Genomic DNA, 26,454 nt, shown 5'->3' on the forward strand with positions numbered 1-26,454 from the left:
AGCCTGGACCCGGGGGAATGGACGCTGTCAACCACAGCCTTCCAACCGATAGTAAATCGCTGGGACCTCTCAGCCATGGACCTAGTGGCCACCTATCCCAGTGCCCAAGTCCCCAAGTTCTTCAGCCGCAGACGAGAACCACACTCCCAGGGGATCGACACTCTCGTCCAGACCTGGCCAGAGGAAGAATTACTGTACGCCTTTCCCCCCCCCCCCCCCCAATGGCCACTACTGGGCAAGGTCATCCGCAAGATAGAATATCACAGGGGACTAGTTCTATTAGTGGCCCCGGATTGTCCAAGATGCCCATGGTATGCAGTCATGCAAAGACTCCTTTCGGGGAGCCCTCTGTGCCTACCCTCCCACAGGGAACTCCTCCCACAGGGCCCGATTCTTCACGAAGATCCATCTCTATTCTCTCTTACGGTCTGGTGCGAGGACCGCGGGATACTCCCGCGGACATCCAAGATCCTCATGATTCTGGAGTTCCTACAGGACGGTATAAACATAAGAACATAAGAAATTGCCATGCTGGGTCAGACTATAAGGGTACATCAAGCCCAGCATCTGTTTCCAACAGAGGCCAAACCAGGCCACAAGAACCTGGCAATTACCCAAACACTAAGAAGATCCCATACTACTGATGCAATTAATAGCAGTGGCTATTCCCTAAGTAAACTTGATTAATAGCAGTTAATGGACTTCTCCTTCAAAAACTTATCCAAACCTTTTTTGAACCCAGCTACACTAACTGCACTAACCACATCTTCTGGCAACAAATTCCAGAGTTTTATTATGCGATGAGTGAAAAAGAATTTTCTCCGATTAGTCTTAAATGTGCTACTTGCTAACTTCATGGAATGCCCCCTAGTCCTTCTATTATTCGAAAGTGTAAATAACCGATTCACATCTACTCGTTCAAGACCTCTCATGATCTTAAAGACCTCTATCATGTTCCCTCTCAGCTGTCTCTTCTCCAAGCTGAACAGTCCTAACCTCTTCAGCCTTTCCTCATAGGGGAGCTGTTCCATCCCCTTTATCATTTTGGTTGCCCTTCTCTGTACCTTCTCCATCACAACTATATCTTTTTTGAGATGTGGCGACCAGAATTCTCCACAGAATTCAAGGTGTGGTCTTACCATGGAGCGATATAGAGGCATTATGACATTTTCCGTTTTATTAACCATTCCCTTCCTAATAATTCCTAATATTCTGTTTGCTTTTTTGACTGCTGAAGCACACTGAGCCAACAATTTTAAAGTATTATCCACTATGATGCCTAGATCTTTTTCCTGGGTGGTAGCTCCTAATATGGAACCTAACATTGTATAACTACAGCAAGGGTTATTTTTCCCTATGTGCAACACTTGCACTTGTCCACATTAAATTTCATCTGCCATTTGGATGCCAAATCTTCCAGTTTTGCAAGGGCCTGAATAATTTTGTATCATCCACAAATTTAATAACCTCACTCATCGTATTCCTTTCCAGATCATTTATATATATATTGAAAAGCACCGGTCCAAGTACAGATCCCGTGAGGCACTCCACTGTTTACCCTTTTCCACTGAGAAAATTGACCATTTAATCCTACTCTGTTTCCTGTCTTTTAGCCAGTTTGTAATCCACGAAAGGACATCGCCTCCTATCCCAAGACTTTTTAGTTTTCGTAGAAACCCCTCAAGGTTCAGGTAGCAGCCCCCTCCTGCTTCAGAGCCGAAGAGAATGGAATCCATCTATCAGCTTATTCGGATTTGAGCCATTTCCTAAAAGAGGTTAAGCAACTTTGGCCACCCCTAAAGTGGCTGGTGCCCCTATGGAACCTCAATCTGTAATTAGACTTCCTAGCGGGGGCTTCCTTCAGACCATCACGCAGTCTGTCACTACGCCTCTTAACATTGAAGACGGTATTCCTGGTGGCAATATGCTCTGCCCGTCGCATCTCCGAGCTGCAGGCACTATCCTGTTGGGATCTGTTCCTTGGGTTCACTCCTGGAACCATACAGCTGCGCACTGTCCCCTCCTTCCTACCGAAAGTGGTTTCAGAGTTTCATTTGAACCAAGCCATCTCCCTACCATCTCCGGATGAACATAAGGACCGGAAGACTCCCGCCTTCTTTGCCATCTAAATATCAGCAGACTCCTGGTGCAATTTCTGGAAAGATCGGAACCTGTGTGCAAGACGGATCGCCTGTTCATTCTTCACAGCGGGAAGAAGCAAGGACAAGCGGCCTCACGAGCAACCATAGCCCACTGGATCAAGGAAGTAATCAAGGCAGCCTACACAGAGGCAGGGAAGCCTTTACCACTGCAGGTTAAGGCTCATTCTACTAGGGCCCAGGCAGTATCTTGGGCAGAAACCAAGCTGCTGTCACCTGCCGAGATCTGTCGGGCGGCGACGTGGTCCTCCCTACACACCTTCTCCAGGTTCTACCACCTGGATGTTCAGGCCTGAGAAGACGCAGCCTTTGCAAGGGCAGTACTAAGTTGGCCACGAGCAGCCTCCCACCCTGTCCGGGAGTAGCTTTTGTACATCCCAGTTGTCCTGAGTCCATCTGGCTACACACTAGGAAATGGAGAAATTACTTACCTGATAATTCCGTTTTCCTTAATGTAGACAGATGGACTCAGCATCCCGCCCACTGCTGCCCCAGAAAAGGAGGAGCTCGGAAAGCAAATCTCGAGATTAAACAATTACGGGTAAGACATTGTCTACCCCTATTTCAAGACACCCGCAGTTAGTCTGGTTTTGGCGTTAACTTGGTTAAGTGCACTGGCGGGCTCCAGTTTTTTAAATCAGTACAATCAAGTTTAAGAAGTTTAATCAAATTTTTTATGCAAGATACATATCAACAATAGCTTTTCGAGGAGGATACTGAGGAGCTGAGGTCACTACAGGGGTATATCTAGTAGAGATGTGAATCGTGTGCCCGATCGTCTTAACGATCGGGTTCGGCTAGAGGGGGAAAAATCTGATCGTGGGTGATGTGAATCGGAATTGGTTCCGATTCACATCGTTATTTTTTTTGTAGTGAGGCCCGACCCTTTAAAATTAACCCCTTACCTTCCCCCACCCTCCCGAATCCCCCCAAAACTTTTTACGAGTACCTGGTGGTCCAGTGGGGGCGCGGGGACCGATCTCCTGCTCTCGGTCCATCGGCGCCATTTTGGCTGCCTCTCAAAAATGGCGCCGATGGCCCAATAAAAAAAAAAAAACCCACCCGACCCTTTAAAAATGGCCCCTTAGCTTCCCCCACCCTCCCGATCCCCCCAAAACATACCTGGTGGTCTAGTGGTGGTCCCGGGAGCGATCTCCCGTTCTCAGGCCGTCGGCTGCCACTCATAAAGATGGTGCCGATGGCCCTTTGCCCTTACCATATGACAGGGTTATCCGTGCCATTGGCCGGCCCCTGTCACATGGTAGGAGCACTGGCTGGCTGGCTGGTGCCATCTTTAAAGATGGCCGCCGCCGTATTTAAAGATGGCCACCGCCGTCGTAAAGATGGCCGCCTTCCTGTAAAATCTGGACTTTTTTTTTTTTAAATTCTTCAGATTTATTAAATAGCTGCTTATGCACCAAATCGGGGAGATATGTGATTGACTGGGATGCGGGTGGGCCACATAGATTTTAAGAGGCCCGCAGCTACGCACATTTCTCCCAGTTTGCACAACAAGCAACAAGCAAGCTTCTCCCCTGCTTCTCCCCCGCTTATTTGTGAATGTAAATCCTTTTTTCCACATTTCCTCTTGCCGTTGAAGCAAAGAGCAATGTTGGAATCGCATTAACCGTGTGTATGTTTATTGGATAAGGGTATTAATCACCAGGTAGTAGCTGTCATTCCCGCAAGCCACCCCCATGCCTCTTCTCTTCATTCACATCCTCTAGACTTTATGGATCCAAAGCTTCAATTCACTTCAAGAGAGTTATTATGCAACTAACAAATCTAGCTGCTTCTGTTGTTCCTTGGGTTCTTTGCTATTCAACCTATATTTTATTTCCATGGATTAATTTTGAATATTTGGGGTAGTTTTATGTATGTATAATGAATAATTGAGTACATTTTAGGTAATGAAATGCACAGCTTGCGATTCCTGAGCTGACGGGGGGTTATAATGGGTGCATTCCTTTAATAAGAGAGAAATCTCCCAGTTCCAAAAACACTTAGTATGCTGTCACAGCACTGGGTGCCAGTCTTTATTACACAGTGCTCTTCATGAAGAACTGAGAAATGGCAAGAGGTATTATCCTAAAATTAATTTAAAGTAAAGGTGTTCTATGTTAAATATTCTTTGTAATTTTTAACCTACTACTCTCTCTTTTCCAAAGTGACAAATAACACCACTCTTAAGTGAAAATAAAAGGCATGCTTATTGGAGCCAAATCTCCACTTCATAGAACAAGCAGATCAGATGGCATGCAAGCTCATCCATCACTTTGCCAAACAGCGCCTATTCAGGTGCGAGTTATTGTATTAGCCACCACGGACCACACAAGCGAGATGTGCAAGAATTGAATAAGCACCTTGGGGGAGCTTAGGTCATACCGAAGCAGGGGGTGGGGGACAGACAGCAGAGATGTGACTGGCTCCCAGTCTCTGTCTGGATAATTGCTTTGGAATGCCTCAGAGTCTGGGCACTGCAAGGTGGATATTCTGAGGTGATCTATTTATATTGTAAATTAACAAATATAAAACATTCATCCAGATAATTAAGCATTCGCTTCTGGAAGCAAAATAAAGCTGAAGAGAAAAGGTGTTACAGGTAATTTAGAGGAAAGTCTACTATAAAGTTTAAGGGGGCCTAATATAGCTTTTAAATGGGAGAAAACACCTCTTTCAAAATATCAGACCAGGTACAGCTCCTTTCTGATTCTGAATGTGATGCAAATTGGCATCACACATTTAATAAATTAAATTGCTAATGCTTTCAACAAAAATATAGAGAAATATAAGGGTCAGCAAACAAGTTGCAGGTGATGCCTCGCCTTCAGGAGTGCAAAATGAGCTAGCCTAGCAGATGAAAGCAGTAATATTATTCCAGATGTTTTTCTTATTTGAAGCCTGTAACAAAATGACACACTTTGATTTTTTTGCTGGAAAAACGTGAAACCAGCAAATGATGATGTAATATTTTTATGGCTTAATTGAAATTGATGTGTGGATCACCTAGATAAAGTGACTTTATATGCCAGCAGTGTCAGGATTCAGTTATAGACAAACAGAAATGACGGCAGCAAAGGACCAAATGGTCCATCCAATTTGCCCAGGAAGCTCACGGTAGCATCTGCCGCACCACACAGGTCACCCCCATACTTAGTTTCCCAGACCATCAAAATCAGGGCCCAGTTTCCTGTTACCTCTTGCCGCTGAAGCAGAGAGTAATGTTGGAGTTGCATCAAACGTATAAGGCTTATTGGTTAAGGGTGGTAATAGCCACATCAGCGAGTTACTCCCATGCTTATTTGTTTTTCCAGACTGTAAAATTCAGTGTCCTTGTTGGTTGCTATCTGAATCTAATTCCCCTTTTCCTCTTTTCTCCCTGGCATTAAAGTAGAGAGCAGTTTGGAATTGCATCAACAGTATGAAGGCTTATTGGTTAAGTGTAGTAACCGCCACACCAGCAAGTTATCCCCATGCACTCTTTTCTTCATTTCCATCCTCTAGCTTTTAGGGATCCACAGTGTTTATCCCATGCCCCTTTCAAATCTTTCACTGTTTTTGTCTTCACCACCTCCTTCGGAAGGGATTCCAGGCACACACCACCCTCTCCGTGAAGAAATATTTCCTGATATTGTTTCTGAGTCGTCCTCCCTGGAGTTTCATTATGTGACACCTAGGTCTACTGATTTCTTTCCAACGGAAAAGATTTGTTGATTGTGCATCATTAAAACCTTTCAGATATGTGAAGGTCTGTATCATATCTCCCCTGCCCCTCCTCTCCTCCAGGGTATTCATATTTAGGTCCTTCAACCTCTCCTCATAAGTCATTAGATGGAGACCCCCTCACCATTTTTCACCCTTCTCTGGACTGCCTCCATCCCGTCTCTGTCCCTTTTGAGATAAGGTCTCCAGAACTGAACACAGTACTTCAAATGAGGCCTCACCAAGGACCTGTACAATGGGATTATCACTTTCTTTTTCTTACTTGGTTATTCCTCTCTCTATGCAGCCCAGCATTCTTCTGGCTTTTGCTATCGCCTTGTCACATTGCTTCACCATCTTCAGATCACCAGACACTATCACCCCAAGTCCCTCTCTTGCTCCGTGCACAACAGCCCTTCACCCCCCATCACATACAGCTCTTTTGGATTACCATACCCCAGATGCATGACTCTGCACTTCTTGGCATTGAATCCCAGCTGCCATATCTTTGACATTGTTCAAGCTTCCTTAAATTGTCCCATTCTCTCTATTCCTTCCGGCGTGTCCACTCTATTGCAGATCTTAGTATCATCCGCAAATAGACAAACTTTACCTTTTATCCCTTCCGCAATGTCACTCACAAAGATATTGAACAGAACCGGTCCCAACACTGATCCTAGTGGCACTCGACTTAACACGGCTCTCTTCAAAATAGGTTCCATTTACCATTACATGCTGTCAACCAGTTTGTAATCCATGCCACCACTTTGGTGCTCACTCTCAAGCTTCTCATTTTATTCACAAGCCTCCTATGCGGGACCGTATCTTTGGACTCCTTCAGTGTCCAAAGATACTGTCTCTGCTAATCCTTCAGTGGATTAGCAGAGAAAAAAAGGTTTGACTGGAGTCCTGTATTTCTTGATTATGGGTTTTCCCCCCCTCTAAGCTTGTACAAATAGAAACATTCTCTTCTGTGAGAAATTCTGTCATTATTAGAAAAAATGCACTATTAAATATGCTTTCAAGAAGCAAAGCATATTATACTGCATCTTGCAGTGTTTTCTAGTTTCTGCTGCATGATGCATTTAAATGTATTTCTCTTTGCTGTTTCAAACCCATTAGACTTGTCTTACAAATACATTTTTGTCAAGCCACAATAAATATTTAAATATACCAAACTTGTATGAATATTTTTATGCTGGTGCTACTCAATAGTCTGTATTTCATAAAAGCTTATTTAGTGTTCCCCTTGTTCATTAGAGCCTGGTCTATTTAGAAATGGTTCTGTGCAGCTTTGGAATGGAAACAGATGTCTCAGATGCTGCTCATAAAATGTCAAGATTTATCCTCCCCATTCATTCTTGAGGAAAGGCATACCCTTAATTAGCACATGCCTCATGGAAGTCCTTCTCTTACGATGTCTGCAGTAAATGACTACTGCATTACCCAGTCTGTCCCTTTGTGCTTGCCTATGGTGTTGTCATGGATCATACTCTATCTCTGGTCTTTGCGCTACCTGCCCCTGCCACTAAGGCTCCTTTTGACTTTGTCCCATGCATGCTTGAATTCTGGCACTGTTTTGGCTCTCTACCTCTGCTGGAAGACTGCTCCAGGTGTCCATCGCCCCCCATGACAAAGTATTTTCTCTCTCTTTCTTCTGAATCTTCCTCCATCCCTGTCTTTCATTCATGATCAATGTGCACAAAACCAACTTCAGTTGTGTTTTGTGCACATTGATCATGTTAAAGGATCTGTGGGACAGATTAACTTGCATTGATCATGCAAGTTAAAGGATCTGTGGGACAGATCCTTTAACTTGCAGCCAGGCACACATAGGGGTAGAATTTTAAAGTTATGCGTGGGCGTAGATTTGTTCACGCAACCCGGATGCACAATTGTGCAACCTGTGTGCGCCGAGCCGAGCAGCCTGCCTCTGTTCCCTCCGAGGCCTCGCCGAAATTGGAGGGAACAGAGGCACCTAACCCACCCCCCAGCCCTAACTAAATCCCCCCCCACCTTTGTTAAGAAAGTTACGCCTGCCGGCGGGCTGCCAGCATGCCATTCCCCAGCCCGGGGGCTGGTTTGGAGGCCTCGGCCATGCCCCCGGAACGCCCCCAGGCAGGCACCACGCCCACGGCCCTGCCCCTGGCACGCCCCCGAATGCCGCGCCGCCCCCGACACGCCCCCGGCACACTCCCGGCACGCCCCCCAAGCAAATCCCCGGGGCTTGCGCACGCCGGCGGCCTATGCAACATAGACGCGCCGGCGTGCAGGGCTTTTAAAATCTGCCGCATAGAGTTTATCATCCTTTTTAGTTCCTTTTGCACACACTCTCTCAATGGATAACATTTCCATTCTGAGTTCCAGGGCTCCCTGAAACAATAGTTTCAAGGCCCTTTTGCAATAATTCCCGTACAAGCCCCTTTTTGTCCTGGTGATCAGCACTAACAATCATCACAGTCTCTTTATATCCAAAAGTTACACCGAGAAGCGATGCAGTTTCCAACGTCTTTACTGGTAGTTGATGATATGACCGAAGAATATTTACAGCACTCAATTTGTGTTTCAAATAAAATCAATAAATAATAAAGACTGCAGAAAGATTAATAAACTTGTGACCTCACTCTTTTAGCAAAGTCTCTGAATTCCTTGGAAGCTTTCTTCTTAACACTTGATCTCTGTCTTTTCCTAGTTATTCAAATTACTCAGATTGAAGATAGCACAACCCTCCTTTTGACTCCCAGCTTCTCCCCATTGTGGAGTGGTTAGAATAAAGTCCCAAGATTGTATCAGAATGCAAGTCCCAATTCTCACACCTTAATCGTGTTAGATCTCCTTATGGATGGGTACTTTCCCTTCAAGTGTAACACACCCGAGTCAGTTCTTACTACCTTAAGCTCCTTCCCTCCGGAAAAGGGCCAGGACTCCTCGATCTTCCTAAATGCCCATTATCAAAAGAATAGGAAAAAGATACCCGGGTACAAGGGCATTCAGTTCCTGGTGGAAAAAAACAATAAGCTTTGACTCTAAAACTAAGAAAAAAAGTAAATAAGACAGGAAGAGTGGAAAATCTTCCTTGCCTCAAAGAAATGTTACTGATAGCAAAAACAACTGAAGGTCGAAACTTCTCTGCATCAAGTCACCAACAGATCTAGGCCCTGAAAGAGTGATAGCACACTGCCAGAGTCTTCCCTACCCCTTGATCTAACCTTTCACAGGGTTGCCCCCATCCTCTGGGAAGGGGTACCAAGGCTCTCGCAGGGAAAAATCTGGGGAAAAAAAAAGGATCAAAAAAGGAAAAATCAGCTTCAAATAAGTCAGTCTGTCCGGCTGGCTTCAAGGGAAAAACACCACTTGCTTCTCTCCTCATTAAAATACAAAAATAAACAGACAGGAGGCAGAGAGCTCCTGTCCCAGCAAAATCCCAACTAAAATCCACAAGGATTAATGGTGCTTGAGGATGATGAAAGCTACTGCATACCCCACCATCTGCAGCTCCCACACGGGGGAGTAAATCTCTCACTTCTACGTACTAATTCTGCACTGGGCCTCCCCAGACGTTACTACACTCCTTTCGTAAGAGAAACCAGAGGTTCCCTACAGTTGGCAACCACTATACACACACAATATTTGCGTATTCATATTTCTGTCTGCAAGTATATATCGGAGCACCTTTCTATGCAAAGACTCATTATCTGAAAACTCACAATATCTGGGAAACACACAGCAATCACTGGGCCATGTTCCTTTATTCCGAAGTCTTCTATGTTCTGGAAACTGGCACCATGCAGACATCGTAACTTGGTGCTCCCAGCTTTCATGCCCCTGCAGCTCGATCCTACTTGACCTTACCTGGTGCTTATGTCACTCATTCCTTCGGTGGCTCTGATGCTTCTCCCCCCTCATGAAGTTCAGGTGGTGCTCTATAGATTTAGTTTTTTATTTTATTGCTATGATATTCCATCTTTTCCTATAGCCAGGCCCAAAACAGTTTTCATGCAATAGCAAGGCATTACTTAAGTAATGGATACTAAGGATATGAGGTAAATAGATAAGAAATGGGGTACATTTAGGTAGGAGTTAGAAAGTGGGGGTGTGGTACCAAGCTGTCAGCAATAGCCAGAGAATAGGCTGGACTCTTTATTGGTGAAAAGTAGCAAACCAATCAACCTTGCTGTTTCATGCAGTTCAACAAAACAAATGTGGCAGTGCAACTTATATTTCATTTCTATTTGCCTTTTTGAGGCTTCATTCTTTCTCCTGGAACCCTCCTAATCCCTCTGGGCCTCTTATCCCAATCTGCAGTAATCCACCCTAGCCCAGTTCATGTTACATGGAAACCGATGTGATGTTTGCTTAACGAATGTCGGCATACAAAAATTTTAAATAAATAAATAAATAAATAAATAAATAACACATGGCACAGCCATTGTTTTGATGGATGCTGCCCCAAACTGTTTTGTCAGATTTGGATCATAACTGGCGTTTGTAAAGAATCCTGGAGGCCTGGTTTTCTAGAATTTTCTCTGGTGACCTCTCTTTTCCTCAAAGGTAATAAATACTGCAATTTTGTTTGGACTATTTGCAGATGTGCTTCCTCCTAGAGAACTGCTTGTATGGTAAATGCTTTTGCTTTAATGTAATAACTATACTTTATTGAGCTTAAATGCTTTCTTGTCCCATGGTGTGTTATTTTTTCAGAAGTTACTTGTGAAAGTCATTCAGGGTCTAGCACTAGCATGTGTGCGTTCTTTTACTTGTCAAAGGTTAAAAGTTGTGGAACTGATGACTGATGTAAGGGAGCAAGGAATCGCCTTGACATGTTGGCTTATTGTGAGTTCAGAGGACTGGACAAGACCAGATGAAGGCCTAGCCACTGCAACACTGCTCCTACAGGAAGAACAGTTGTCAATGGGAACAGCTGTTTTAAACTTGTATATGGCAGACAATTATAATAAGAGTTATATCAAAGGAAGTTTTATAATTGGATAAGGATTCAATGCATCTCTGCACTGTAATATATGTTCCTTACAGATAGATGATGTGCATTAACTTTTAAAATATTTCAGTATGGTAAACAAAGAACTAGAAAGTAGATTGTGATGTAATAGATCAGTCACGTTTAAAGGAATTTAACCATCAAAAACTATTGGTTTCTTTCATCTCCCTCATTGTTCCTATTGTGAGAATGTATTGAGGATACGCAGTTCCAGCTGTGACCTTCGTAAACCTGTATCTTCATTTCATTTTTGCATGTAATTGTATTTTTAATATGCTGTCACTATGTTTATACAGTACATACTCGTGGGAAAATATTACAGTTGAAGACGGTATAAGGGTATTTGTTAATAACAAAGAAACTAACCTGTTCACCCAGAACGATTTAGTAGTATTGCTCTAAGTCGAGAGGTGGGGACTAGAAACTCGGGTGATAAACTCTTTCTTATAAAGAGTCCTATATGCCTTTTTTTCTCCCTTTATAACCATGCAACTAGAGGTTTTGACATGTTAGATGTGAGCTTTAGTTATATTGTAGCTTGCTTAGTTTAAGTCATTTATTGCCATATTGATGGTGGATGTCAGTATTGCTATGTATGGATATTGATCAGTGCATTTGCAGCGTGTCTATTCATATTATGGAGAGGGATATTCGTGACAAAGGCAGGCTGATTACTGAGTTAGCTTGGGTATAATGATGCAACTGTATGAGGAAATGTGAATCGGTTATTTACTCTTTCGGATAATAGAAAGACTAGGGGGCACTCCATGAAGTTAGCATGTGGCACATTTAAAACTAATTGGAGAAAGTTCTTTTTCACTCAACGCACAATTAAACTCTGGAATTTGTTGCCAGAGGATGTGGTTAGTGCAGTTAGTATAGCTGTGTTTAAAAAAGGATTGGATAAGTTCTTGGAGGAGAAGTCCATTACCTGCTATTAATTAAGTTGACTTAGAAAATAGCCACTGCTATTACTAGCAACGGTAACATGGAATAGACTTAGTTTTTGGGTACTTGCCAGGTTCTTATGGCCTGGATTGGCCACTGTTGAAAACAGGATGCTGGGCTTGATGGACCCTTGGTCTGACCCAGTATGGCATGTTCTTATGTTCTTATTCATAAAGGGGTAGATTTTCAAAGGGGTAGGTGCGTAAGATACGCGCGTACCCCCCGAAAACCTACCCCAAACCCCCCCCCGTGCGCGCCGAGCCTATTTTGCATAGGCTCAGCGGTGCGCGCAAGCCCCGGGGCTTGCAAAAAGGGGCAGTCGGGGGAGTGGCCAGGGGGCGCGGTTAGGGATCGGGGCTATGGCCAGGGGCATGTGTGTGGTCCGGGGGCGTGGCCGAGTGCCCCGACACAGCGGCCTGTGTCGGGGCCTGGCGCGCGTAAGTTACTACTGCCCAGAGGCAGTAGTAACTTCTCCGATAAAGGTAGGGGGGGGGTCTAGATAGGGCCGGGGGGGTGGGTTAGGTAGGGGAAGGGAAGGTGCGGGGGGGTAGATAAAAAGTTCCCTCCGAGGCCGCTCCGATTTCGGAGCGGCCTCGGAGGGAATGGGCAGCGCGTGCAGGGCTCGGCGCGCGCAAGTTGCACAAATGTGCACCCCCTTGCGCCTGCCGACCCCGGATTTTATAAGATACGTGCGTATCTTATAAAATCCAGCATACTTTTGTTCGCGCCTTGTGCGCGAACAAAAGTACGCGAGCGCGTATGTTTTTAAAATCTACCTCAAAGGATCCTTATATGGTAGTAAGAAATTAAGAGAAAAATGGAGATCATGTAGACTGAGATTTTGCAACAGGAAAGTACAACAGACAGGCTATTCTTATTCTGTGTATTTAGTTAGGAGAGAGAAGGCATGGCTTAGTGATTGAAATGGCAGGCTAAAAACCATGGAAGCCAAGGTTCAGATCCCATCTTCTCCACTGACACGCCTTGTGACCTTGGGCAAGTTACTTTCAGGCCGATACAGTAGAGTGTGCTCCGGTGGAGTGCACTGTTAGCCCGCGTTTGACCGCGCATTTTCGACGTGCTATTTTTACCCCTTATACAGCGATATTAAGTCGGAGGCCCCAAAAATTAAAAAAAATTAAAAATTAAAATTTAAAAATTTAAAAAATCTGCCTCCGGGTTGGAAGACGGATGCTCAATTTAGCCGGCGTCTGTTTTCCGAACTCGTGGCTGTCAACGGGTTCGAGAACAGACACTGGTAAAATCGAGTGTCAGCTGTCAAACCCGCTGACAGCGCCGCTTCTGTCAAAGAGGAGGCGCTAGGGACGCGCTAGTGTCCCTAGCGCTTCCTTTTACCGTGGGCCCTCATTTACATAAATTTATTTACTGGATCGCTCGCCCGCTCTCCCGCGAAGTTTTCTGTATCGGCCCGTCTATCTCCCATTGCCTCGGGTACCCATTTAGATTATAAGCTCTCTTGAGGGAAGAAACTTACTGGGCCTGAATTCTAATAATGCTGTAAGCTGCCTTGAACTTATTTTTGGAAAGAGAGGTTAAAAATCCAAATTATTAATAATTAATTATACAATTGTTCTATATTTTTCTCTGACTCCAAGAGAAATCTACTACAATAGTAACTATGCATTGGTAATGTGAGGATTGTATTGGGGTGGGTGAAGGAAATGGTCCATGTCCCTTATAATTACAATGGCCCCTTCTGTGTTGTATGGAGGACTAGAGGAATTTAAGTACCGATATGAATCCCTGTGAAAAATGTTGCAGGCCAGTTATCTCCAGAGGTTCATGCATTTATGCAGCTCAGGAATTTGGTAGATGAGAGGTCAATGGAATTAAAATGTTATCTATGTACTTAAACTGCAATATAAAGTGAATTTTAATGACTGTGTTCTGGCCCATCAATATTTCACCTCCACTGGACCTTTATTTTCCTTGAACAATTACTTTAGCTCTAGACATTTATTTTGCTTAAATTCAGGGAAGTAACTTTATTGTTAATTTTCTGATGTAGATTTTCCCTGCAGACTCTTAGATAGAGAGAGAGAGAGAGAGAGGAGTTTGGCTATTTTTCCTGCAACAGGAAACAAAATGGATTACATAAAAATGTACAGCATTGTCCTATGTGGCCAGTGTGTTGCTTGTCACCTCCCTTCCAGATAATGTATTTATTTTTGGTGAGGGTTTTTTTGGGGTTTTTTTTTAAACTCACAGTGATACATTTTCATTATTTTTGCATTTGCTTTGCATTTTTGGCTGGACTGATTCCTTTTCAACACAAACCTTTAAAGCTTTGGTATCAGCTAATTTATCCAACACTTATATAGCTAAAAAAAACAACAGTTTGGAAGCCCTTATTTCTTGGACATAGCTAAGGATGAAAGAAAACATGTGTGAGTGCAGCTCAGTAAATATGTCACGGAGGGGGAATACAGGCGATGGGGGACTTAAAGTTACAAACGACTGGAATGCTAAATCGGTTTGATCCTGGAGTGACGGGGTTTCCATTCTTCCTGCAGCTCTTGCCCTAGTTTACTAATTCTTTTATTCTGTATAATCAGATCTACTGAGAATGAGTAATTGCTAAACTGCAACACTAAATGCCCCACCCTGTTTTAGGCGTCTGCTGGACCGCCTGGAAGACATGCGCAAAAACGTGGCGGGCGATGGCGTAAACCGATGCATCTTGTGTGGAGAACAGTTGGGTGTCTTGGGATCAACCTGTGTGGTTTGTGAGGACTGCAAGAAGGTACAGTAAATTTGTATTTGCATATTGCATGGTCATTATTCTTGTTGAAGGGGGAATATTTAAACTTCCTGTCTAAGGTACATCAAGGCTGCCTTTTATTTAAGGGGCCTCCTCTGTCTGCAGTTGCTTGATGTGACGACCTAATTCTTCCCGCTCTCCCACACAGTGCTTCTATATTATGGGTTTACCTTTGCAAGTAATTTCTTTACTTCCAGGCTATTTTATTCTTCGTCACTTAGCCTGAAGAAAGAGAGAGAGAATTAAGGGAAGGGCTGTGAAAATTTGTAGCAGGTGTGTAGCTCTTTCATGTCGATCTTAAGATAAAGATTTGTAGACAATGGAGACCCAAGAATAAAAGGAATTTCCGCCTTGCTTATTTTGTCATGAGCTTAGTTTCTCCTGCTGAAGTTGAGAATTTGCATGATGTTCAAGACTCTCATGAAATGGATTTTTTTTAGAAAGCAATTAAAAGCAGCACTATGAGACTCTTTCTGATGAAAATACACTCTGCCCTGTTTTGTAGTCTTAACTGCCATGTATGCTTGTTTTATTGTTTGACTGCATGTTGTTTATTGTATCGATTTTATTCTCTGTTTTTTGGAATCTGCTTAGGTTGTTCCAGGTAATTTTTAAAAAATAAAATGTACCTTGTGGTGATCCAGCTAAAGGAACAACTATATACATAATTCAAGTGCTTTGGATTAGCCTCTGAATAAATGTCTGGTTGGCAGTATCAAATGTTTATCTGACTTTTATTGCGCTTCCTTTTCTGGATTCCAAATGCTTTCCTTCCAGTGCACTGGATGTTTAAAGTATTTTATTTATTTACGTAGAATTATAGTTTCAAGGGTCGCTCTGTTTTATTTTCTCTCCCTCCATCTCAGAATAAAACAGGGGTGTTTGGGGAGTTATAAGAGTTTAATTCTGCATTGTAGATGATGATGCAAACTTTGTGGTGTGGTGTGTATCCCAGACTTGGAGGAAACTTTGCACAGGGGGAACGTTGACCCCTCCGGGGTCCAGCGGTGAACTTGGCCTGCGCGATCGGCGCTGAAGCCCGTCGGGGTAAGGCCTCTTGTTCCGCTCGCCCCGTTCGGGCTCCTGCGCCGATCGCCGGCCCTTTTCTGCAGCAGCTCTCTCACCTGAAGGACCGCAATCACCCGATTCCCTCGGCATCGACCAGGGCCGCGAGCCCTCGCTTCCTGCCGGCCTCCACGAGCCGCGAGCTTCCTGCCGGCCTCCACGAGCCGCGAGCCCTCGCCCGGAGCCGCCATCACAATACACAGAAACGCCCACGAAAACGTCGCGGCGGTGACGTCAGAGGCGCGACAGACCGGCGGGGTATTTAAACCGCCGCTCTCCCTTACCAATTCCTTTGCTTCCTCCGGGGTCCAGCGGTGAACTTGGCCTGCGCGATCGGCGCTGAAGCCCGTCGGGGTAGGCCTCTTGTTCCGCTCGCCCCGTTCGGGCTCCTGCGCCGATCGCCGGCCCTTTTCTGCAGCAGCTCTCTCACCTGAAGGACCGCAATCACCCGATTCCCTCGGCATCGACCAGGGCCGCGAGCCCTCGCTTCCTGCCGGCCTCCACGAGCCGCGAGCTTTCTGCCGGCCTCCACGAGCCGCGAGCCCTCGCCCGGAGCCGCCATCACAATACACAGAAACGCCCACGAAAACGTCGCGGCGGTGACGTCAGAGGCGCGACAGACCGGCGGGGTATTTAAACCGCCGCTCTCCCTTACCAATTCCTTTGCTTCCTCCGGGGTCCAGCGGTGAACTTGGCCTGCGCGATCGGCGCTGAAGCCCGTCGGGGTAAGGCCTCTTGTTCCGCTCGCCCCGTTCGGGCTCCTGCGCCGATCGCCGGCCCTTTTCTGCAGCAGCTCTCTCACCTGAAGGACCGCAATCACCCGATTCCCTCGGCATCGACCAGGGCCGCGAGCCCTCGCTTCCTGCCAGCCTCCACGAGCCGCGAGCTTCCTGCCGGCCTCCACGAGCCGCGAGCCCTCGCCCGGAGCCGCCATCACAATACACAGAAACGCCCACGAAAACGTCGCGGCGGTGACGTCAGAGGCGCGACAGACCGGCGGGGTATTTAAACCGCCACTCTCCTTGGCGTTGCGCGCCGGGCGTCGCGCGCACAAAGGAGCGCGACAAAGGGGCCTGCCCCTTTGTTTCGCCCCTCGCTTTCCCCAAGCAGCACCCCACCAGCACCCGACTAGTGCCCACCCTCCATCCAGCGCTCTGCAAACAACCATCCAGCACTCTGCAAACAACCATCCAGCGCTCATCCTACAAACAACCACCCAGCGCTCATCCTACAAACAACCACCCAGCGCTCATCCTACAAACAACCACCCAGCGCTCATCCTACAAACAACCATCCTGCACTCATCCTACAAACAACCATCCTGCACTCATCCTGAATTCTTCCGGCAAGCAGCTAACCAGCAAGCAGCTAACCAGCGTTCTTCCGGCAAGCAGCTAACCAGCAAGCAGCTAACCAGCGTTCTTCCAGAGCCCCAACCTCCCAACTTATTTCCTCTCATCCAAGCCTCGCCCCATCGGCCCCCCAGCTACTCACAGCGACAGCCAGCTAACCATCCATAATGTCTCCAGCTTTTCCAATACCAACGTTGCAACACCGCCTCCTACCTAAAAGACCATCCACCAGACAAGCCCTTCACAACAACTTAAAATCACTCACCCCCATTCTGATTGCACCAATCACCCAGCTGTTAGGCCTCACCTTCTTTTCACTCTCACTCTTCAATGCCCAATCACTAACAAAAAAATCCCTTATTTTCAATGACTATCTCACCGACGCCAAGCCAGATATTTGCGCTGTAACAGAAACATGGCTCAAGCCCTCAGATACAGCTTTAATAAACCAACTCCCTACGTCGACCTACGACTTCTTCTCACTCCCGAGACTGAAAAAAAGAGGAGGTGGAATCCTTCTAGCTACCAAAAAAAGCCTTAATTTCACCCAACACCCATTCACTTCTAACACAAAACTGGAAGTCGGTTTCTTCACATCCAAACATCTTCAAATCCTTCTTGTCTACGCCCCCCCAGGGCTCTTAGAAGCAGACATCTCCCCAATCCTCGAAATCACCACCACACTCATCGACTTGGATTCTCCAGCAATCATCTTAGGAGATTTCAATCTGCACATAGACAATCCTTCACCATCTAATAGCTGCGTAACCCTCCTCACAGCCCTGTCAGCAATGGGATTCCAACAATTAGTCAACCAACCCACTCACAAAGCGGGACATACTCTGGACTTAATCTTCAGTAACAAAGGCATTACGACCACATCAAATTTGAAGATCAAAAAAGTACCTTGGTCGGACCACTCTCTTATCTCTACCTCTTTCGCTTTGAAAGAAACCACCACTCCTAACATCCCTTCACCTTCATTCCATTACAGGAGGCGATGCTCCCCAGATGATCTTAACAACCTGTTGGAGTCACAGCTCCCTCTATTAGATCTCACCGACCCAAACACTGCCATTCGCTCCTGGAACAATATAACAGAAAATATAGCAAATAAGCTCTGCCCTTCAACTACAAAAAAATCTCACACCAATGCCTCCAACAGACAACCTTGGTTTACCAACGAGCTCAGAAAACTAAAACAAAGCTTAAGAAAGAAAGAAGCGACTTGGCGTAAAACTCCTTGTGACTTCACCATTTCATCATACAAATCCACACTATACCAATACAAAGCCCTCACTTCAAAATCAAAAAAAGATTATTTTGCATCTAAGATTCACAACCTGGTCTTTGATGCTAAAGCCCTCTTCGCTTATGTATCCAGCCTCACTCAAACCATACCGCGAGAAATCCCCGGCGACATGGCACAATCCAAAGCTGAAGAACTCGCCCAGTTTTTCCAAAATAAAATCAACAATCTTTTAACTCAACTGCCTTCCAATTCAACGGATGCCCTCCGGACATATCAACACCCGTCCATCATAAACTCCAGCCTAAACACTTTTGAGCCCGTCTCTTCCACTGAGATACAAACCATCCTGAGAAGAATGAAACCTTCGTCTCATCCTGCAGACCACATCCCCACCAAACTACTCCTATCTATTCCAGACTCAATAGCCACATCATTGACAAACATCATCAACTGCTCTCTAGCCCAAGGATCCTTCCCAGATGATCTCAAAATGGCCTCAATCTCACCACTCCTAAAGAAACCAAACCTTGACCCGAAGGACCCCAACAACTTCCGCCCCATAGCTAACCTCCCATTCATCGCTAAGATCATGGAAAAACTAGTCAACTCTCAACTTTCAAACTACATCGAAGACAATAACCTCCTCTTCGCCCCACAACACGGATTCCGAAAAAATCGAGGCACAGAATCTCTCCTTATCTCTTTGACAGACCATCTCCTATTGGGCCTCGACAAAGGAAACTCATTCCTATTGATCTTGCTAGACCTATCTGCAGCGTTCGACACTGTCAACCACGCCATCCTCCTAAACCAGTTGTCATCCATAGGAATCTGCGGCACCGTCCTTTCCTGGTTTAAAACCTTTCTCAACAATAGAGGTTACAAAGTCAAACTCCAAAACAAGGAATCCTCAAGATTTGACTCTGCCATAGGAGTCCCTCAAGGCTCCTCATTATCTCCGACTCTATTCAATATTTACCTTCTCCCTCTATGCCAACTTCTCACCGACCTCAATCTAAAGTTTTTCCTATACGCAGATGATATTCAAATCATCATCCCTATCAAAGACACATACTCTAATACTCTTGTCTTCTGGGAATCATGCCACCAAAAAATCAAACAACTACTCAACAGTCTACACCTCATCTTAAATTCCTCCAAGACTGAGATCCTGCTCATCTCGCCTGAAAACAACACCAACAACAGTATACTTCCTACCAATCTTCCTACCACACAAACCAGAGACCTAGGATGTGGGCCTTGAAGTTTAGCCGGTTATCTATTGATAACCGGCTAAACTTCAAGGCCCACATCAACAAAACAACCAAAGACTGCTTCTATAAACTCCAGGTCCTGAAAAGGATAAGACCTCTTTTCCACGCCCAAGATTTCAGAACGATCATCCAAGCAGTCATATTTTCGAAACTGGACTACTGCAATTCCCTATTGCTAGGTCTACCTTCATCCTACTCCAAACCACTACAGATGGTTCAAAATTCAGCTGCCCGTATCCTGACAGGCGCAAGGAAAAGAGACCACATTTCACCAGTCCTGAAAGAGCTTCATTGGTTACCCGTATACTTCCGCATCATGTATAAAGCCATAACTATCACCTATAAAACTATTCATCAACTCACCACTCTCGATCTCCAATTCCCGCTCCAAGTACATAACTCTACTAGACCTACCAGAGATGCTTACAGAGGTTCCCTCCTGGTTCCCCCAGTGAAAACGACCAAACACATTACCCTAAGAGATCGTGCCACCTCCACAGCTGGCCCTCTACTGTGGAATTCCATTCCTACAGACCTCAGACAGGAGCCCTGCCTCCCAACTTTTAGGAAAAAACTTAAGATTTGGTTATTCAAGCAAGCTTTTCCGGACACAACCTAATGACTCCCAAAACACCTTACCATTTGTATATAACATTTATTTTGTATACTACATTTAAATTGTACATTGTTTAACCATTTCTATCCTCTCTTCTCTTTTTCCTTCTCCAAGTTTGGCCTCCATTGTTAAATGTAACTGTACCTTCTCTCACCTCAGTTCTGGTTCTTTGTTTTTAAGTTCTATGTATTTATTGCACCCCCGTTCTATGTAAACCAGCAAGATATGTTTTCATGATTGCCGGTATATAAAAACTCTAAATAAATAAATAAATAAATGATGAATTGGGTTCTAATGACTAGAAATAATAATCAGACATGCTCGGAGCCGCCACTGTTCTGAGCATCTTACTACTCAAAGCCTTTGAGGACTCATAAAGCACAAATGGGAGAACTCCCTTTCTAACTCGTGCCTCTGCCATCTTTTTCTGTTTTGCATGTTGACAGAGATAAAAGCTACGTAGCATTAAACAATTGCTGAAGTCGCCATAAGTCGTGCCTGGCAGTCTTTCTCAGACTGTGGCCAATGCTGGTCACTTAGATGTACCCAACAGATCCTAATAGGAAAGTCCGTTCCCTGTTACTCCTAGAAGTAAGGGTGGGAGACACCCAAGTCTGTATGGCTAATTGTTAATAGGCTTGTCCTTCAGAAATTTGCCAAAACGTTTTTTGAACTGAGCCATACTAAGTTGGCCTTCTAATAATGCCAGCTGGTTGAGGATTTGAGATTTATTTCTAGATGTAGTGCTTTAATCACAGCAGGGTTGGCTTTAAGTTCCCAGTGAGGACTTTATGATAATGCCCAGCTGAAAGTGTATTACACAGTCACATTAGCAATTGGGTTTACGATGCATGGCTTTATTTTGTTTCAGAACGTTTGCACAAAGTGTGGCATCGAGACCCCTAACACTTGTCCTAATCCCATATGGCTCTGTAAAATCTGTAGTGAACAAAGAGAGGTTAGTGTGAATTTTTTTTAATTTTGAAAAAATATTAAGTATTGAATTTCAATTAATGCAATAACAGTGAGATTATTTTTTCAACACAGAATTTAAGGAATGCATCAAAATATATCACTAACCATTCTCCCAGCCGGGCAGACTGGATGGGCTGGTTGGTCTTTTTCATCACCTAATATTTAACAATATTGGAAGGAATTTTCACATTTAAAAAGTTAATTAAAAAAAAAAAACAACAACCCTTTGGATAGTTAACTTTGACTCTACAAGGTCTATGTTGAGTAATCTGGGTGAAGTTACTTGGATATTCAGTGTAACAGACTTGGACAGCGTGTTTCACTAGACATACTTATCCAGATAACTTTGGGACAGAGAGTTTTTCCAACCAGACTTACCTGGCTAGCATTGTCTAAGCCCCACTGAACATCACTGAGTCCAGGGATGTCTCTTTTCATCTAGGTAGATTCTGTGCAGGCAACAAGTTCCCCAGACAAAATTTAAACTGGGAGTAGGGGAAATATTCAAATCTTGGGTTTTGTCTGGCTAACTCCAAAAATTGTAACAAACCAAGATATATCAATGTAATACACCACTATTTCAGCGATCTAAACAACAATACAAAAAATCATAGGCAAAGACCTCTATCGCTGATATTAATAAGGTTTTTGTAAATACTAGTGAGATTTTTTTTGAATAAATAAAATATACTTTTTGCACCTACATAATGTGGAACATACTTATTTAATATGGACTGTATTATGTTTAATAAAATGTTGAAGGAGTTAGAGGAAAGTTTCATACATCATGTAAGTGTCCCCGCACCACTACTTTGTGGTATATAATCATAAACTCTCCTCCTCCTCCTCATGTGCTATTTTTTTGTGTGAATCAGAAGACGGACATCATATACCAACACCAATCGGGGAAGTCTGACTTTCATTTACTTAGCATTAACGCTTGTTAAGCCTCATAACGCGTTACTCGCATTGAAATCTTATCGACCCTCCTGCCCCGGTAGAGTCTCAAGGTTATTATAATATATAGTAAAAAAGTAAAAAAAAATTTTTCACACAAAAAATAGCACATGAGGAGGAGAGTTTATGATTATATACCACAAAGTAGTGGTGTGGGGACACCTACATGATGTATGAAACTTTCCTCTAACTCCTTCAACATTTTATTAAACATAATACAGTCCATATTAAATAAGTATGTTCCACATTATGTAGGTGCAAAAAGTATATTTTATTTATTCAAAAAAAATCTCACTAGTATTTGCAAAAACCTTATTAATATCAGCGATAGAGGTCTTTGCCTATGATTTTTTGTAACTCCAAAAATTAGCAGGACAAATCCTTTTGAATATCGACCTCTATATTACTGTAGTACTACATTGATGTATTTTTAGCCTGTTTTTGAAACGTTGGCTTAGTGTGTGATTTAAAGTCCTGATAGAGTAGGTGTGGATAATACATGTGCTTTATGCCAGTCAACACTCATCAGAATTTAAGGTTAACTAAAGCACAGAAGATTAGCTTTGTTCAAATCACAATGGATGTTTTAAATAATCAAATCTGTTGGCAACCCTGGAGGACCTTAGTTGCCAAACACTTTCAAAGTAAATGCTGGAATCTGAAAAATGTAGCATCTGTTGTAACAGTTTTGTTATACTAAGTTGGTTGTTCCTGAAACTGAGAGAGTATTTGATTGGGGAAGCACCATGCAGACTAGCACTATTGAAGTTCCCTTAATTTAATTTGGACTTTACCATCTGTAATATTGTAATTCTGGGATTCTTAGCAGAGGGTTGACGACTCTGCCAAAATATTGCATTCTTGCTTTGTCAGCAACAAGACACTAGGGACTGGATTGGGATCATCCACTCATTTCATGTGTTAGCTAAGCTAGATTTGCATTTTTTGTAAAACACCAGGGTGGGAAAAAAAAAACCCAGTGCATGAACCCACAGTCTCCTCTTATCCCCAAATCTATAGTGAATTATTTTTAGCAACGATTCAACAGCAAGTCACTTTATCACCCCTGAGCTCTATTATGATGTCTTTAGAAACATAAACATTTCCAAATGTACTTGCTTAAAATGCATTCCTGGATGTGCTGGCTTCTAGCTGTTTGACATCAGAGTGCAATGTAGTGATCTTTGTAAGGGGTCTGTTTATTAAGGCCCCATTGTTTCTAACGAGGCCTGTTATTCACTGACAACGTGCGCTACTGTGCGCCTCGTCTTAGTAAATAAACTCCCCGGCCTACGTGACCCACTCTTCTGCCTGATGATTTTTATCATAGGGTTGATAAGGATGGGTTAAGGCAGAAGCATAACGAAGGCAATTTTGAAACTTCCTATGAGACAGTAAGCTAGTTTTCAAAAGAAACGCTCCTCATGGAGTTTCCCTTCCCAAAACCAAACTGCTCTGAAGCAGGCACAAAGCATGAAATGTGATTTGATAATACAATTGCCACGGATACTTTTCCCTGTCCCGACCTGTCTCCTCTCCTTTTTTAATGAGGGTAGGAGCACACATGATCACTGCGCGTGCACTTTTACCCACACTGAAAGGGGGGAGGAATTAGCAAAACGCGATTTTATGTAGGCAAATGCACATTCCACATAAAATGCTTTGATTATTGGCCTCAGTATGTATACAGATGACTTCTTCTGGTCAAGTAAAGAAACTACACTGATGTCAGCATCCATGGAGAAGACTGTTGAGGAATCCTCCTGAGCCAAAGTTTCAGTAATTGCCATCACCTAAATAAGTCTTTTGTATTCAAGTTGGGAGAAAAATAATCCTGGTCCCCAAAGCATAGTCAGATATGAGATGGGTTATCCTCAGGGGCATAGTAGGCAAGAAGCCCAGGTTTGGATGTGTCTCAATAAATACATTTAGATAGTAGGGAAGTATAGGTAAGAAGAAAGAGAGAAGAGTCTGCAAATATTGACTCAGGAATGGGGGTGGGGGATCCCATATCAAATTATCCTAGTGCCTTGGTAGCTTTAATTTGAAGATAAATAATTCTTCCCCTACTTCCTTCATAGTGCACTCTACTGCATTTAAATATTATTCCAGATAATTTAGCGGAGTTGGCAAATATATTTCTAAAGCCTTATTTCAAAGGAGTCTCTACAGAAGAAGCTGAATTATATAGATAAAAAACTGCTCATGATCTTCTCTCATACTCTGTTATTCCTGCAGGTCTGGAAACGTTCTGGTGCCTGGTTTTTCAAGGGCATGCCAAAGCACGTTCTCCCTGAGCCAATGCCGGTCACCAAGGCCAAACCACAATCACCACCCAAAGACCCTGCTTCATCCGGGTCCCCTGCTCCAGAGCCTAAGCATTACCCTGGGACACAAAGCCGTGGTAAGCCAGGCTTTATAAAGGTTTGAATTTGTTTCAATATTCTTTTTGCTGCATGCGATCTTAAAAGGGAAAATTAACTTACCCTTACAGCAGGGCTTCCCAAACCTGTCCTCAGGACCCCACAGCCAGCTGGGTTTTCAGGATATCCACAATGAATATGCATATGCTGAGTGTCCATGGTATGCAAATTTCTCATGCACATTCGTTGTAGATATCCTGAAAACCTGACTGGCTGTGTGGTTCCCAGGACAGGTTTGGGAAACCCTGTCTTACTAGTATATTTTAAAAATATAAAACAAATAGGTCAACTTGGTTTTGAAGTTGTAAACTACTATGTATTGTGACCTCAAGCAAAACCATGCTACTCCTTGATTTAGGTACTCTTTGACCAAAATACTTAGTTCCCTTAGAAGTGTAATATGAATGGGCCCTGGTGCAGATGTGGAAGTCAATCAGATAAAACAAAATATACACTTAAGATTATTTTATGAAGTGCATTGCTTTACTAGAAAAGGAAAGACATTTTTTAACAGAACTAGGTAGATGACCTGGATATCCTTAATGACTTTGTTCTCAGTTCCTTAGCTGAAGAACAATTTTAGAAAAGATTACCTGCATACGCATTGTCAAGTTAAGTGTAAACACTGATAAGGCAGGCTAAGAAAGAATTTGAAATGAAGTTGGCCATAGAGGCAAAAACTTATAATAAAACCCTTTTTAAATATATCCGAAGCAAGAAACCTGTGAGGGAGTCAGTTGGACCGTTAGATGATCGATGGGTTAAAGGGGCTCTTATGGAAGATAAGGCCATTGCAGAAAGACTAAATTAATTCTTTGCTTCTGTGTTTACTAATGAGGATATTGGGGAGATACTGGTTCCAGAGATGGTTTTCAAGGGTGATGATTCAGATGAATTGAACCAAATTACTGTGAACCTGGAAGATGTAGTAGGTCAGATTGACAAGCTAAAGAGTAGCAAATCACCTGGACCAGATGGTATACACCCCAGGATTCTGAAAGAACTAAAAAATGAAATTTCAGATCTATTAGTTAAAATTTGTAACCTATCATTAAAATCATCCATTGTACCTGACGACTGGAGGGTGACCAATATAACTCCAATATTTAAAAAGGGCTCCAGGGGTGATCCAGGAAACTATAGACCAGTGAGCCTGACTTCAGTGCTGGAAAAAATAGTGGAAACTATTCTAAAGATCAAAATCACAGAGCATATAGAAAGACATGGTTTAATGGAAACAGTCAGCATGGATTTACCCAAGGCAAGTCTTGCCTCACAAATCTGCTTCATTTTTTTAAGGGGTTAATAAATATGTGGATAAAGGTGAGCCAGTAGATGTAGTGCATTTGGATTTTCAAAAGGCGTTTGATAAAGTCCCTCATGAGAGGCTTCTAAGGAAACTAAAAAGTCATGGGATAGGAAGCAGTGTCCTTTCATGGATTACAAACTGGTTGAAAGACAGGAAGCGGAGAGTAGGATTAAATGTCAATTTTCTCAATGGAAAAGGGTAAACAGTGGAGTGCCTCAGGGATCTGTACTTGGTCCGGTGCTTTTCAATATATTTTATAAATGATCTGGAAAGGAATATGACGAGTGAGGTAATCAAATTTATTTATTTATTTATTTATTAGCTTTTATATACCGACATTCTTGGGTACATCATGCCGGTTTACAATATAACTGAAGGAGGAAAATACAAAAAAACAGAGTGGGGGGAGGAGTGCAGCTAGGAAGAGAGAAGGGGCGAGAGAAGAGAGGGAAAAAGAGGAAGAGGAGAATAGGAACAGTACCTGATGGAAAAACAACCAAAGAACATAATATGTAATCTTGCAAATTATACACTGTGGATAACCTTATACACTATATATAAATTATACACTCCAAAAAGCACTATATACAACAAAACACATTATCTTTAACTAGTACATACAGAAGACACTATATATGACA

General features: G+C 43.5%; 1 protein-coding gene across 2 annotated transcripts in view; it reads left to right on the forward strand.

The window, feature by feature from the left end:
* RPH3A (rabphilin 3A) overlaps positions 1-26,454 on the forward strand; it is a 327,862-nt gene that overhangs the window by 208,191 nt on the left and 93,217 nt on the right. For both annotated transcript variants that reach the window (XM_029571543.1, XM_029571542.1), the window contains exons 4-6: positions 14,443-14,572; positions 21,021-21,107; positions 24,320-24,485. In XM_029571543.1, coding sequence (XP_029427403.1) covers positions 14,443-14,572; positions 21,021-21,107; positions 24,320-24,485 — 383 coding nt within the window. The remainder of the gene's footprint in view (positions 1-14,442; positions 14,573-21,020; positions 21,108-24,319; positions 24,486-26,454) is intronic.

Source organism: Rhinatrema bivittatum, chromosome 11 (genome assembly GCF_901001135.1).
Source record: "Rhinatrema bivittatum chromosome 11, aRhiBiv1.1, whole genome shotgun sequence".
In the NCBI taxonomy this organism is placed as follows: Eukaryota; Metazoa; Chordata; class Amphibia; order Gymnophiona; family Rhinatrematidae; genus Rhinatrema; species Rhinatrema bivittatum.